General features: G+C 37.7%; 1 protein-coding gene across 3 annotated transcripts in view; it reads right to left on the minus strand.

Annotated features, from left to right (window-relative positions):
* Positions 1–16,370, minus strand: part of SYT1 (synaptotagmin 1) — a 566,654-nt gene that overhangs the window by 122,013 nt on the left and 428,271 nt on the right. For all 3 annotated transcript variants that reach the window (XM_060112444.1, XM_060112443.1, XM_060112442.1), the window contains 2 exons: positions 15,810–15,977; positions 11,995–12,162 (listed from right to left, as the gene is read on the minus strand). In XM_060112444.1, coding sequence (XP_059968427.1) covers positions 11,995–12,162; positions 15,810–15,977 — 336 coding nt within the window. The remainder of the gene's footprint in view (positions 1–11,994; positions 12,163–15,809; positions 15,978–16,370) is intronic.

Raw genomic sequence — 16,370 nt, forward strand, 5'->3', positions numbered from 1 at the left:
AGGCTCGGAGAATTGATGGGATTTGGAGCCCGAGTTCCGTCCTCATATGATCCCTGCCACATGTTCTCCTAAGAGCTAACTACTGTGATGTGCAAAAGTAGTAAATACGTTCCTTACTTACAAGGAGCTCCTGTAGACCACAAAACAGGTAAACAAGGCATCCTTTTATGTAACAGCACAAAGTGGCTTGGCACTGACACTTAGAAAACAGGGATGTGTGTAATGAGGTGCCAGTCGTACAGTACAGCGGACACAATACGCTGTGTGTTAAAGATCTAGGTGATGCTGAGCATTTTCAGGGCACTTAGTGAGAATGAGGAAGAAAAAACTGTAGAATCCCATTAGAGTAAGTATCACAGTGCATTCCTGTACAGACATCAAGATGCATGTGGAACTTCTTGGGGGTAAAAAATGTTCTGCAACATGATTGGAGTGGTGCTTGTATTGGTGTATACAGTTGTGAAGACACATTGAACTGTACACTTCATATCTGCATTTTATTATATGTCAAGTTCTACCTCAATTAAAAAAAGGCATGACGTTGCTAGTCAAGGCCCAGAAAAGAGCAAGGAAATGACTGGAGGAATTTCTGAGAATCTACTGTAGGAAGACAGACTGCAAAAGGGAGTGGGTAGTTCTCATATTTAGAACATTGTTCTTGTGTCAGGACAAGGAACCCTAAAGCTTCTACCCTGTGAGAGAATACACTAGTAGAAAATGGCTTTGGAATCAGAAAAAGGGTGTCTGAATCCTGAGTTCTCACTGGCTAGCCACGTGGCCTGAGTCTGGGTTCTTCATCGATCCAAGGGGTCTTAGCATTGACCTTACATCAAGAGGTGTGGTGATGAAGAGCAGGATCTTGCAGACAAATGTCCTGATTTAAAGGGAGACTGGAATATTTTGAGGAAATATCCCTCAACTTTGGAAACAGTATTGGGAGAGGATTCCCAGCATACATCAATTCTGTTTCAAATGGAGCCCCAGGTCAACCTAGAACATCATGCTTCCATGATAAGGGTTTCAGTGCCTGAAATAACATTTTTTTTAAACAGCTTTATTGAGATATACTTCACATACTAGAAAATTCACCTTCTTGAAGGATACAATTCAGTGGATTTTAGTAGATTCAGAGTTGTGTTAACCATCACCACTATCTAATTTTAGAATACTTTCATCAGCCCACAAAGAAACTCATACCCACTAGCTGTCAGTCCTCATCCCTCCTCCACTACTGCCCCCCACCCCACCCCACCCTGCAACTCCCAGCCTTAGGCAACCATTAATCTGCTTTCTGTCTGTGTGGATTTGGCTGTTCTGGTTTATCCATGTTGTAGCGCGTTATCAGTGCTACACTCTTTTTTATGGCTGAATAATATTATATTGTATGACTATAGCATGTTTTGTCTAATTATTCATCAGTTGATGGAAATTTGAATTCTTTCCACTCTTTGGCAATTGTGAAAAATACTGCTACGAACATTCTTCTACAATTTTTTGTGTGGAAATGCATCTCCACTTTGGGGGGCGAGTATAAACCTAGGAGTAGAATTGCTAGGTCATATGAATCCTCTCTATTGAACATTTTGAGAAACTGTTAAACTGTTTTCCAAAATGGCTACACCCTTCAGAGCTGTGTGAGGGTTTCGATTTTGCCACCTCTTCACCAATACTTGTTACTGACAGTCTTTTTGATTTAGTAGGGCCTGGACTTTGAATTCTTTTTTGTGGTGTCAGAGCATAGAGAAATGCGTGGTCATTGGGGCCACATTGTGTTAGTGCCACCTTCCACTCATGCGTGCTAAGCCTTACCCTGGATTGGCCTTGTGACCTCTTCTCCATGTCTTCACCCACAGTCTGTCTTCATCCACAGACTGTCTTCATCCACAGTTTCTCACACATGGGGGCTAAACTCGGATATCCTGTCTTTCATCAGAACTGTATGCTAATGTCCTCTGAACCCTAAGGCTGTCTCAGTCTCCCCACAAAAGGAAGTATATAAGTCTAGTGGTCAGAGCAGTGCTTTTTCAGTGGCAAGGAAATAAAGGCTCTGATCAGTGTCTTCCATAATAAGAAAACCTAGTATTTATTGAGAGTTTATTAGGTGCCAAGTATTGTTTAAGTGCTTTAAATGAATTATCTTTTAGAGTGTATCACAACTCATGGAGGTGGGTAATATTAATCCCATTTACAGAAGGGTTAAGTAACAAGCCTAAGGACACCAACAGTAAGTGGAGTCATGGTTGGATACACATCGGTTGAGTCCAGGCCCAGAGCTTTTATCTATTTGTAGTACCGTCTCATCGTTAAATTATAATTGACTATGCTTAATGGGTCTGTTTATCTTCACCACTGTTCTTCTAGAAGCTAGTACAGTCCCTGGCTCACAAAAGAGGCCTCATAAATATAGGTTGAATAAATGAAAGAATGAAGGAATCAAAGTCATTTGCAGTATTTAAGGCCTCTTGTTCACAATTGGGAAGAACCGTAGCCACGTGTAAACCAAGTAGGTTTGCATGTGTGTATGTGTGCTCCCTCTCTTTCATCCTTTATTTAAGCTCTTGTTTATCAGCAAGTCTTCATCCTTCTCCCTTATTCTTCAGTACACATGGTACAACTGAACTGCTCACATTTCATCTAATTGCAGGGTAACAGATTGTAATGGATTAAAGATGTCACAATACAAACATTTGGCTTGCTCAATGCGAGGCAGGAGTAAAGCAGAAGGTGAAAACATTTTGTTTGAAGGAGTCACCAGCAAGATAATTAAAAAAAAAGTGTTCCAAAGCGTATGACGAACCATCTTTTACAAAGATGACATTGTAAAAGACCCACATGTGTGGAACTGGAGGCCAGGCAGAACGAGCCATTCTCCCGCATTGATGACGTCGCTTCCCACTCAAAATCCTCTTTGCTGTTTCAATAGTAAAACAACCAGATACAGGCAAGATTGCGCTGGTCTCTATCATTTTTCTTACTTTTCTTTTGTTTTCTATTTGTTCCTATTTCAACTCCCACTCCCCACTTTATGCTCCTCCAATCTATAAACCACTTTGCTGTATTTAAAATTTGACCGAAAACGCTCACTCTTTATTCTTTAAATAAAAAAGAAAACTAACTCCTACACTAGTTTCTATTAAAACAGATTTCCTTGGCACTACATGTATCCAGAACTTATATCTCTTGATGATTTTTCCCATAGTGACCCATTTGAGAGACTATATAATGATGTTATTGCTCAAAACATTTTGGTCAGAGTCAGAATAGAAGTCTCACAAGAACATCCACTTCATTACTTGATCATAATAACTAAAACTATTTTACTCAGTTGGATCATCACCTTATAGGCCATACTTGGAAACAGCTTATGACCATTTCAATCAAACTTACCTTTTAAAGACAGGCCACAACTGAGGACAGAGAGAAGACTGTATTGTATACTGAGAAAGACTTTTGGAGAGAGGGGCTGGAATTCAAAGTATGTACCATATAGGCAGTACAACTGGAATGACTGGGTATCCTTCAAAGATGACTTCTTTGAAGGTGGTATGACTCATGCGTGTTCATAAAAGAGAATTTTTATTTTATTTTAATTTGTCCAACCGATTCACTTGGAAATACTTATTTAAGCACTTTGGATGTTCCAGGCACAGTGCCAGGCACTGGGGACAAGAAGATAAACAAGATTGGCAATATCCTTGGACTCACTGAGTGTTAGTCAATTAAGTAGCAATATGGCAGAGTAGAGAGGGAATGGGTTTGGGAGTCAGACATAGGTCTAAATCTTTATTCTGGTGCTTACCTTCTGGGTGCACCAGGCCAGTGGGGATTGGCCAATCCCAAACAGGGATATGAAGAATGACCCCATAGGACTGCACCAAGGATTACCTGAGATCACGTGAGAAAAGCACTTAGTAGAGTGCTTGGCATGGAGGTGGGGCTGGCTTTCATATTCCAGCTCTTGTCCTTGGGAAGAACAAGTTTTGCAAGCTTTATTTAGTGTCCTGAGTTTTAGGTCGATCAGTCTGACATTGTAAGGGACAAACTGTCACTAAACTACTTCAATCTTATTTCTCAGGATATCTGTTCGAGCTTTCACTCCACTTCTACCTGGGCCTGTCACTGGCGGTCTTAGCTCTGCCAGTGGGCTCTTGTTCACCTCTTACCTTTTGGAAGGCTTTCTTAGTTCCTTCTGCCTATTCAAATTCTACTCAGTTTTAAAGACTAGCTCACTTTTTTCAGCTCTTCCACGGACCCTCCCTGTCCATACCTTGTCTTTACACCTAAAACATACGGTACCCTGGACTTTATACTTCAGATCTGGCTCTTTATGAAACTGCTTTTGTTAATTTTCATTACGAAATTTTGCTACTATTATTGACCATTTCCCATATGTGAATCTTAATCTTCCATTCTGTGCACTTTACAGTGGTAATTTCACAGATATTCAATATATGTTTTGAATAAATGAATGGGAATTTATATTCTATTTAATGAATTTTTTTATTGGAAAGCAAAATCCCTCTGCCTTCATTATATTCATCAGCAATCATGAGTGAATAATAACATGTTTGTGTTAATGAGTACCTTTGAATTTTAGGGCTTTGTATCCTGGACAGGACTTTTGAATTTTAGGGCTTTGTATCCTGGACAGGAATTCATGCTAAGTATTTATGAAATATTATGAAGAAGAAACAAAAATGCCATAGCTATTTACTGTTTTTTTTTTTCTTTTGCTGTGTTACATTTGCAGTGTATTATAATATTTGAGAGGGAAAATATATATGTAGATTTTAATCAGTTGAATGTTGTCAAAGAAAATTGACCCAATGTTGAAATTCCAAAATAAACAAGCCAAAGCTGAGGAAAAACTAATTTGTATCAGTTTGGTTTTGCTCTTTTTTTTTTGCATTTAAGTTGAGTTTATAGCTACACTTGGAGGCTAAAGAGACTGAGAGAGACTGTTTAAAGAAGATGGTATGGTGAAGTAGAAAGAGTGGTGAAGTAGAAAGACCGGTGTTTGAATTTTAGCTCTGGCATTGGTTGTGTGAACTTGGACAGACTACTTAGACTTTCCTGGGCTCAGGTTTGTTTTTCCCCTCATTTTGTAAAACAGATTTAATATGCCACTTTTGAAGACGGTTGTGAAGTTGTTTTGTGGGCACACAGTAGATTCTCAGTAAACAGTAGCTTTTTTTTTTTATTATTGGTGTTTATAACTTAGGTAGAGAAGTTAAGGTAAGCTTTTAACAAGATGAATTTTGGAAACGAGGGAGCTGGGCTGGAAATCCAGGCCTCTGGGCGATGACAGCTGTGAAGGGGAGGGTAATGAAGTAGGTTAAGTTATGATAATGCGGGAACCATGTAAGGTCGTCAAAGGGCATTTTGAAAATGTCCAGGGTCTCTCCCTCCACTTAATTCTTTAGAGTCTAAATTTATTTTTTCCAGGAAATTCACAGTAAAAAAAGGGCCAACTAAAGAATGTTGCTTGCTGTCTGGTTCTACAAGGATTGAGTCATTAGCTACTGGAGTTGCTGACCTTTAACATACCCTGAAAGGAGCTCAGGGTGGAGATCAGGAATGAGGCGCTCTGTGCTCTGGGAAAACTGGCAGAAGAAGGCTTTCAGATCGCTAGATATTTTCAGGAGAAAATCTTATGAACCCAAATTCTTGCATCTTCCCGTACTTTAAAGCACTAAAATCATTAACTGAGATATCTTTTCCGCGTGGCTAGTAGCAACCTTCTACAGAGATGTGCGTTTGCTTGCCAAACCTCTTTGCCAAGATCACATATGTACTAACCTTCCCCCTTATGTCCTCCTGAGAGTTCCTTGGAGCTATCTGAGAGGCTGTCTCTGGGGCTATAGTCCTCAGTTAAGTCCCCAATAAAACTGAAGCTCACAGTTCTCACGTTTTTATTTTAGCAGACAAATGATACCAAATTTTCATTTAGAATCTCAGTGAAGTGAGAATTTGTTTTCATCCATTTGTGCCTGAAAAGGCTTTTTAACTAGAAAGGCAATCAAATTACAGTCCTACACACTAGAAGGATATTTCCAGTCATTTGTTCTTTCCTATGATTTTTTAGAAACCACATCATGAAGCCGACAATACTTACTATGCATAGCAATACAGTTATAATTGGTGATTGAAATTCTGACCAAACTCAGATGCAAGTAAACCACAGCTATGGCCAAAGACATGTCAAGAAATCAAATGCAACTCTACTTAGTTTAAAGGGAAACTATTATGTGGCACGTACCACAAAATGGACACATAGATACTAAGTACACTAAAATATATCATGGTCTTAATATAATATTATTGAATTGTTTTATATCTATTTTATTATAAATCTGACTAGCAACAAATATTATAGATACAATAAACTTAGATTTTGTTCATATTCTTGGGCTTCTCCTTGGAATTGATTCTTTCCCATTTCCCTCTGGGTAAATTTCCATGTTGCCAGCAGAGACTCAAATCAGAGCTTTAACTAAATCTTAACTTTAAATAAAAGTTAAATTAAGCTGAGCCACAAGCTCTCCGTGCATCATGGAAACAGGATAAAAAGGTTTATAGAGAGGAAAAAGATCCTGAATAAGCCTTTACCCCTCATCTCCCCCCAAAAAATTAGTGAGAGAAAGTCATCATTTTCATGACCATCAACAAAAACAATTAGAATGATTTTGCTAAGCTTCTGTACTGCCTCCCTTTGATATAAAAAGACTGAAAAGACAAAAGGGTACTAAATAACTTTCATTGTTTGGTGCTAAGATACTTTATTGATGGTTTTTCAGAATACTTTAGACTTCATTTGTAAAGTAAGAACACAATTACTATAACATGGACTTTAAAATGGAAGTTTTGAAGCATCTCTCATGTATAATAAGCAACTCTACCCCATTCATTAATTCAAAAATATTTTTTTACACCTACTGTGTGCTTGCCTCTGTGATTAAACTTGGTTTCACAGTTGGGAACAATAGATACGCTGCCTACAGTCCAGTGGGGAAGACAGACAATGAAGAAGTAAAAATAAATATACTTTCCTGGAATGCTGTGGGTCAAAATGAGTGTCTTTGTTGCATTTCTCTAATGTGATAGTTTGTGAGTGACAAGGTAGATTCTTACTGGCTTCCATATTAAAGTTCCTTCACTTAACCTTTTATAAGGATTTCGTTCAGGGCACTAATTTGTTGTGCGGAGATTCTCGGAGGGCGTGGGCTACCATCTGACTGCTAAGTATACTTAGAAACAGCATCAGTTCTTTCGTGATCCTTGGACAAAAGAGATGTCATAAGGAGTAATGACTTGAACGCATTCCAAAGGAATATCCAGTAAATTATCGTAAGCTTAAAAAAACTTTGGGTTTTTGATTGAATATGTATTCTCCAAATGCTTTTCTGTGAATTAAGTGTTTTTCTAATTAGACTGAAAAATGTGAAAATTTCTTGCAAAATTGATTTTCTATTAAGGCACTAAAGTAGTTTCTCTTCCTTTCTGCTTGGGTCCTAATTAAAGTATGTCCCAACTTGTTTTAATTCAGCAATCAGTTTTTTTTCCATTTGTACTAGATTACAGAATCTCATTTAAAAACCACTCTTTAACGAATTCTACACAAAGCAGAGGTGATGGACATTTTCTAATGGAGACAAAATAGTACTGGTCAAGTTATGAGACAGACTCCTTAAAAAAAAGGGATCCCGTTTCATTCTGGTGGTATTTTATGCTGTTCTTAGGGATTAAAAAGTAGTAGTGGAAGGCATAGGGGTGAAAAATTAGGAACAAATGCTAAAATAAAAAGGGTCTAAATGCTTTGAAGATGTACTTGATGCTGGGGTACAGGACTGATACAGTTGCTGCAATGATCATAAATAAAATTCATTAAAAAAGAAAATGGAGGGCCTCCCTGGTGGCGCAGTGGTTGAGAGTCCGCCTGCCGATGCAGGGGATGCGGGTTCGTGCCCCGGTCTGGGAGGATCCCATGTGCCGCGGAGCGGCTGGGCCCGTGAGCCATGGCCGCTGAGCCTGCGCGTCCGGAGCCTGTGCTCCGCAACGGGAGAGGCCACAACAGTGAGAGGCCTGCATACCGCAAAAAAAAAAAAAAGAAAATGGAGTCATAGCTATTGATCATAATATTTGAAGTAATTACGTGAAAATATTAAAAGAATGGATTACTCCAAATATCTGGAGGTTGGCTTCAGGTTTGACTTATGGATGACATAAATATTCTTGAATGATTAAAATGAAGAAAATCTTAAAAATTCACTAGGTAGCCTGAGGCTATACATGTTAGAAGCCTTTTGCCAATGGAAGAACTGTATATACTGATTATAAAGGATGATGTTTGAGGCCTTAACCTGAAAAGGGGGAAAATTAAGACAATGGTTTTATGCATAACCATCTCTCGAAACTCAAAGGACTTCTGTTTTAAAGAGACAAAAGAAAGAGAAAGGTTTAGCTGTCTTGCAAGGTCAGATTCCATCTTCACCTGTTAGCAGGTGGAAGGAGAGTGGGTCATCAGTCATGCAACATTAAAAAAAAAAAGGCAAGTGAACCTGAACTACTAGTAAGGGAGGGGACTTGGATTGCGTTAGTCATAAAAACGTCATCAAGTCAGGATGGAAACTTCAGCACAGAGGTTTTCTCCACGGGCTTGAATCTAACAATGGGAGTTGTGTGCTTGTTGAAGCTCTTCTGGCCTAATTTCTCTCTTCAACACCCCCTGTGTTTAAAACATGTGCTTAGTAACTTTTAGATAAGGCTGCTTTCCAGTTTCTCCCCAGTTGCTTGTCGCATATTTAATTGCTCACTAAGGTAACACATAATCCTTTAACTTATGTAATTGCTTCATCATCTTATGACTTTTATATTTTTTAACTTTCAACAACAAAGCCTACCCCATGCTATCCAAAACCCTGGGGTTGGATCCTAGTGGGCTGTATTTAACCCGTTTAAATCCAAGTCTCTCCTTGAACAGACTATTAATGACTAGCGGTTCAGTTCCTAGATTCCAAAGCTGTTTCTTGAATTCCTTTTTCTCACTTTCTTTGGTATCTTTCACTCATTATGACATTAAAAAGAAGATTTAACACTTTAGAGGAAAGCAAAACAAAAATCTTAAACTATAAAGATTTCTATAAAATGGAAAAAGAATTTTGTTTGAAACCGTGAGAACTAAAGTCAATCTAAGACTTCAGTTTATTCAAACAACTCTAATTTTCTCTAGTTAATGAACAGTAGCATGAAAAGACAGCACGTATCAGTGAGAAGTAATTCTTTAGACATAAAAAGTAATTGGAATCTTATTTATTAGGAGAAGGTTTATACCTGGATCTAGTTATCCAGAGATACTTTGTAAGCTAGACATCTGTTTTATAAGGTTTCCTATATCATGATAAAAGGAAATAGTCACTCAACTGAAAACCAAAAATTATTCCCAAGTAGGTACCAAAGAGGAAAGCCTCCAGGGTTTAAAAGTACTGTTATAGAATTATTTCCCATTAAAAATCTCCAGAGCCATTCAGTAAGTACAGTGGTGGTGAGGCAAAGAGTAGAGCCATACACATAGAGGAAAAAGAGTAGAACAAATAGGGAGATGAAAGCACAAGAAAGAAAGGACACCAAAAAGATTGGTCAAGAAGAAAGAATGGGAGATCTCTTGCTTGTTGAATATGTCCAATAGCCGGCTCCATGCTAGGTACTTTAGACTCTATCCTATTTAATCTGTAAAATAAGATAATGTTAGAGCACTTACTAGATTAAAAAAAAATACGGAAGTTTAGAGAGCATAAGTGACTTGTCTAAGGTCTCTGAGCTAGTAAATGGATCTGTAGGGATTGAAACCCAGGAGTGTTTGATCTTAAAGGCAAGACTTTAACTAGACATCAGTCTAGCTGGCAGTGAGCAAGGCAAAAACTGGAGTGAGGGAGGAAAGTGAGGCAGCGCCGAACTCCATGAAAACAAGAGCAGCGTCTACCCCCTCCACGTTTCTTTCTTTCTTTCTTTCTAAACACCTGGCCCAGTTCTAGGAATATAGCAGTACATAATAAACGTGTGCATGGTGAATCGTTTTGAATAAGTTGGATCACACAAAAAAATCTTTCATAGGGAGAGAAGATGAGGAGGAAGAAAGTTATAAAAGAGAGAAAACGAGCAAGTCAGGGGGTGAGGATAAAAACGTGATTCTTTTTGGGCCGTCTCCCTAAACTTGTAGATTCTAGCATCACACCTGTCAGCTTAGTGTCAAGTATCAAACTCTGCCCGTATTCAAACAAATTTTTAAAGAAGAAAATGGCTTGATGGATTACATTTCCTAACACAGACAAAAATATTTACCAACTTTTCAGAAGCCCAGGGGTGTAGTCTTGGAATCCCATACCACTTGATAGTGACCAGTTGGAGGGGAGGGACGTGAGCCATGCCCTCTGGGCAGATGGGCTTGTGAAGGACAGGTGGGTCCTATCTGGATGCTCAACCAAGAAGCCAACCAATAATCAATGAACGAAAACCTATCAGTTAATAAATACTTGTTATGGTCCCACCCTACCCCCCAGCCACAAGGAACTTACAAAGTCAAATATGTCAATAAAATATAAAAATTCAGTGAAACAGCTCACTACTTTGTTAAATGACTAGCAACATTATGATTAAAGGATTAAATGTTTTTCACACAGATGTTGCATTTTAATATAGATATTGGTCCACTCATAGGGAAGAACTACTTTAAAAAGTTGTAAAACTTAAAAACTCCATATTATCCTTGGGTGGTTCTATCCACAGGGGCGGTAAATCTATTTCAATATCCAAGAATCTAATTTTGACTAAACTTTTTCCTTCCAAAGAAAAAGCAGAGCTTAACTCAAATAATTTTGACTCGTTTTTTTTTTTTACAACCAAGTAATAATTTTAGAGCACTAATAAAATTCAATTTCAGCACAGTAATAAATAAACCTGTTCTAAAACCTCACTTAATAATAATAATGGTCACAGAAAACCTTAGGTTGAAAGGATTCCCAGGTGATGTTCTTGGCTGAGTTTCTCTGAAGGCTTGGGTTACTTTCTGATTTCCCTGGTGGCCCCAAAGTGACCACACCTTACAGAATCCAAGGCGTCTAGTGAGCCTAAATGACAAAGGCTGTTGGCAATCCCTTGGGTAATTATAAACCATGTTAGGAACAAAAAAATGGCTGGAAAAGGAGTTGCTTTTGGAATTCAAAGAAGCTAAGAGTTGTTTGCTTTTCTGGTATTGGCCTGTTGAGACACTGGCTCAGAAAAGCGCTAGTGTCAGGCTGGCATAGCATAATCAAATACAACTGATTATTATGCAGTTTAAATGCACTAAGGATACTGAAATTCCCTTCTTTAAATCACAGAAAAATCCTGGGCTAACCTATTAAAACTGGGGCAAAACAATGTGAAGAATACTGTAAAAATGTGAGTCACTTAAAAAGTGGATTTAATATCTGCCTTTGTGAATTTTATTTGATGTTTTACCCATTGTGCTCTGATATCTTTAGGAGAAACAATGAACTGTCTGTAATATGCAGAAATAATCAAGGAAAAAGTGCCATTTCATTTCTATTTAATAGCTATATAATCTATGTAGAAAACATAAAATCTTTGTGGAAAAATACAAAGGATAAGATGACTTTTAACTGTCCTTTTAAAGAAGCAGATGTGTGTGTGTGTGTGTGTGTGTGTGTGTGTAATATTTTCTAAGCTTTTAGAAGTGGTGTGTGTGTCTGTCTGTCCCCCCAACCCCGGGGAATTATTTGTAGACCTGCACAAATCTTTGTTTTCTTTCAAATAAGACCCAGAAGATCAGTATACTTTTTTACGAGGTTATGCAATCCCCTGACCCTATTTTGCCCACTGTCAGCAGCTGGAGGGCCACATCACTCACGTCACCCCAGCACCTCTCAATAGGTTAGTATGAGAGTAGCAACTGGCGAGTACAGCTTGTCACATTAGAAATGCTAATGTTTTTCTTACCTCTTCCTTCTCTGCACTTTGCAGATCACGCCACTCCTCAGTTACGTGACCGAAATCCACTGTATTCATGGGGACTTTAAATTCCCCAATGATGTCATGCTTGGAGAAACGATCAAAATCATAGACAGCCATCACCAGGGTTTTGCCTCCCAATTCCGAATACGGCACCTAAATAAAAAGATGAGGACAAAATATCTGGTCACAAAAAATGCTTAAAACATGTTACCTGTTTATAGTCTTTCATTTTAATATTTATGTTGGATAAACAGAACAGGGAGATACTTGTGCTTTTGGGTTTTTTTCTTTAAATTGAATCATTTAACTAACTGCTTGGGGCTTAAATTACTTGGGGGAAAATGAGGACTTACCATAGTGATTTATCACTTTATCCCAAAGTTCTAGAAGCTGTTAGTATTATTAATAATAGCTCATACTATTAGTCATGCTAGAAACACTTCAAGATTAATATAAGAATAAACCAAGCCAATTTCACTTGACTATATAAATAAGTTTTTCTTGTAGAATATTTTGTTGTTATTTTTATGATAAGTTATACTGTCAGGGTGCAACTTACTCGGGTAGATAAGTTGTTTCAAAAGTTCTACTAACTCTTTCATTTAAAAAAAAATTGTATTGGAGTATAGTTGATTTACAATGTTGTGTTAGTTTCAGGTGTACAGCAAAGTGAATAAGTTATACATATACATATGTCCACTCTTTTTAAAAAATATATTTATTTTATTTTTGGCTGTGTTGGGTCCTCGTTGCTGTGCATGGGCTTTCTTTTAGTTGTGAGCAGGGGCTACTCTTCGTTGTGGTGTGTGGGCTTCTCATTGTGGTGGCCTCTCTTGTTGCGGAGCATGGGCTCTAGGAGCATGGGCTTCAGTAGTTGTGGCACGCAGGCTCAGTAGTTGTGGCACAAGGGCTTAGTTGCTCCGCGGCATGTGGGATCTTCCCGGACCAGGACTTCAACCCATGTCCCCTGCATTGGCAGGCAGATTCTTAACCACTGCGCCACCAGGGAAGCCCCCCACTCTAGGCCATTACAGAGTATTGAGAAGAGTTCCCCCTCTTTCAGGCCATTTGGATGTCATAGCTTAATGGAGCAGTGATATATGAACAGGCATGCTAAGAGTCTGCAAGGACTTGAATGAAATTCACAAGGTGCCTCACCTATTCCTTAAAATAATTTACTGATTGACAAGAGCTGACTAGAAAATTGCTGTTTTGAATATCAGAGATACATTATAAACTAGATCTTGAAGTTCATTCTTAGGTACGACACTCTTTAGGATGAGTAGTGGTAAAAGGCCAAGAACTGATGAATTCTCCAGCTGTTCAAATATAACTGGGACAGCTGCTATGGGCTGGGATATTTATTAGTGACATTTTTAATATTCAGAGAAAGCACGGCAATCCAAGTAAGCTACACTTCAGTAACCGGGAAGAAATGCCTAATTAAGAAATTGTTTAGACTTGTATTGAAGGTTTGATCAATTTTCAGACACTTGTTATTATTTTATCAGTGTAAATAGTTGTGTTATGCTCCAGCAAACATTTCTCAATTAACTCTGTATATTAAGAAGGAAAGGAGAAGGAAGAATATTTGACTGCATATATACAAGAAATTTTGGTTTTTCCAAAGAGTTTTTATTTTATATCATTTGTCATCTATTTGGAATCAGATTAAAATACTATGATTAAAAACTAGGCACAACACATTTTCTACTTTAGAGTGAAAAAAATAAACCCTTCCAAAGAGCCAATTTTGAAAGGAAGAAATAAGGAATTTTAGAGTAGGGATGAACTCTTGAAAATTTCATCTTATTTCTGAAATCTCTTCAGATTTTTTGGTGATTGTACTGAAAGGGCATTAGTCAAAAACTTGAGCTTGAGGTCAGACAGGTCTGGGCCTGGGTTTCCCTTTTTCCAGCTGATGGCCCTGGGACAAGTAAATAAACCTTGGTTTTTTCATCCATCAAAAAGTGATGATAACAGTGTCTGTTTCACAGGGGCTGGTTGAGGCCAAATGAATACATATAAAGCATTTAGCACAGTGCTGGTACACAGTAGGCACTTAATAAATATTTACTGTTTGAATGATGAGTAGCTCTTTCAAATGGTAGTTTGTTGTGGAGAAAAGAAGGAGCATTTCATTTGGGGCATGTCAAGTTTATGTTCAATGGATTTGAACTCAGTTTTAAAGCCAATCCTCTTTAAACTGTTTTGCTTCCATTCTTGTATCATACAGCCTATTGGCATTTAAGATGCATAATCTACAAGGCCTACAAGGAAAAATTAACTAGTTCTCTAGAAACGGTGGTATATTTCTCAAGTCTATCAAAATATATTGTACTTTGGATTGATTTATGATGTGATCAACACTCCTGAAGTAAAATGGAGCCTATTAAATTTTATAGGCAATTTCAAAATCTCAATGATTATAATTCTTGAAGTTATAGACATTACTAAAAATTATTAGCAATACACTTTTTAAAAAGAAATAACATATAGATAACTCAAAACAAAAACAAAGCCCCACAATATTTCAAATAATTTAAGAATGTGCTGACTAAATTGTGGTTAGAAACTACTGACCTAAATTGAGATTAATACATAGTCAAATAGAAGGATTGTAATTACCTTTTGCAATATTTTTTGTTTCGTTTTCACTGTATGTCCTGTGGTATATTGACCCTAATGATTAGTTCTTCATAAGCTGGTTTTTACTGCTACTCTACATTAACTATCTGGGTTTAGAAAAGTATAGATTTTAAACAGAGTTGCTGACCGTAGATGAGGGATTTTTTTTTTGTCTTAAAAACTCAAATTTTAGAGTGAATAGAAAGATACTGCTCTTTTACAAAATTGGAAACAAGGTTCATGGGAATGACTCATGCCCTCAGTTTCATCCATTTATTTCATACCAGGATGTTTGCTAATGTCAGGTGCGTGCTTATCTCTAAGGCTGACTGGTAGACAGGTGATTCTGAATCTACCCCCTGGCATATTCACAGACATGTATTGTTTTAAGTAATGCATTTCAAAAAATTTCACGTGTTAAACATATCTACCAAAAGACTGTTTTTATGCATGACTTCAGGATGAGAACTACAGAGACTACTCGTATATGCAGAGGTGCCTGAGACCTGCCAAGCACCTTTTCCTGCTGAGTTATTATGTGGCCAGAATTCCTCTTTGTTACTGCTTGTTAATTGAGGTGTCTCAACAAGATGAAGAACACCAGGGAAGCGCCAAGAGTAAGGGAAAAATGCTAGAGATGGAAAAAAACAATAGGTTCATATTCTTTTTATTGGTGGGTTAAGCAGAATGTTTTAGAATACTTAATTTTCCCCTGTACACAAAAAATTTTGCAACGAGAGTAATACCTCATTGTACCATTTAAATAATGTTGCATAGCTTACTTTATTCTGTGGTCATGATTTATTTTCAGAAACTTGGAAACCTGGAAAAAGTTTACAATTCTTTTGGCTTTATTTTAGAGAGGGGGAAACGTTCAGGTCCACAGACACACTTGAAGCTGAACTCACTTTTTAGATACGAATGACATCCTAATTCTATCCCAGTCCATATTCTTTTCTGAAATAGCTGAGCTGAATCCTATTTGGACCAAATTTTAATGCAATAGAGAGTCCTCATTACATTGAAGATAAGAATCGTAAATATTCTGAATAGAATCACTTGTGAGTCTCTGAACAAGTGGGCAAGTGGTCTCTATATGTGTCAGGATGAGATCAGTCTGTTATCTAGAACAACAGAGGACAAGTTCATTAGTAAGTACAAAAAAAAATTACCTTGAAAGTAAATTGCTCGTTGAAGACAGGATTAAGGGTCTTTCGGTGGACTTTTGTCTCAAATTTCTTCTTTTTATCTGGCAGCAGAAACACCTTCACATAGGGATCAGATGTGCCCCCCATGTCTAAGGCGGGCAGCTCGGCAGCCTGGATGATTCCTACCAGCAGCTGAAATGAGAGGCAGGATACAGCAAACACTGGCATTGGTGGACATGTTGGAAAAGATTGATGTGTTCACACTGCTGCATATTGTGATTTTTCCCTTTTGTTCTTTGCTTTTAATAAACTTTTATTCTCTTCTGAATCTGAACACAGAAGGCAAATGAAGTGAGCTACATAGACTTCAGAAACCCAATTATGACAGATGCAGGCTCTAGGAAGCCTGGTTTTAAACAGAAAAGAGGCTTTTAAAAGGTTGCTGATTACAGTTAAATATGGAATTCATATTTGCAAAAGGGTTGCAATCAAATAACTTTCCAGTTACTAAAAGCCCTTGTGCATTATTTTTCTTTCCAGGGCATGATTTGTAAGTGGAAAGAAATTGTTAAACAATCACAAGCT

This window comes from Mesoplodon densirostris, chromosome 11 (assembly GCF_025265405.1).
Source record: "Mesoplodon densirostris isolate mMesDen1 chromosome 11, mMesDen1 primary haplotype, whole genome shotgun sequence".
Classification (NCBI taxonomy): domain Eukaryota; kingdom Metazoa; phylum Chordata; class Mammalia; order Artiodactyla; family Ziphiidae; genus Mesoplodon; species Mesoplodon densirostris.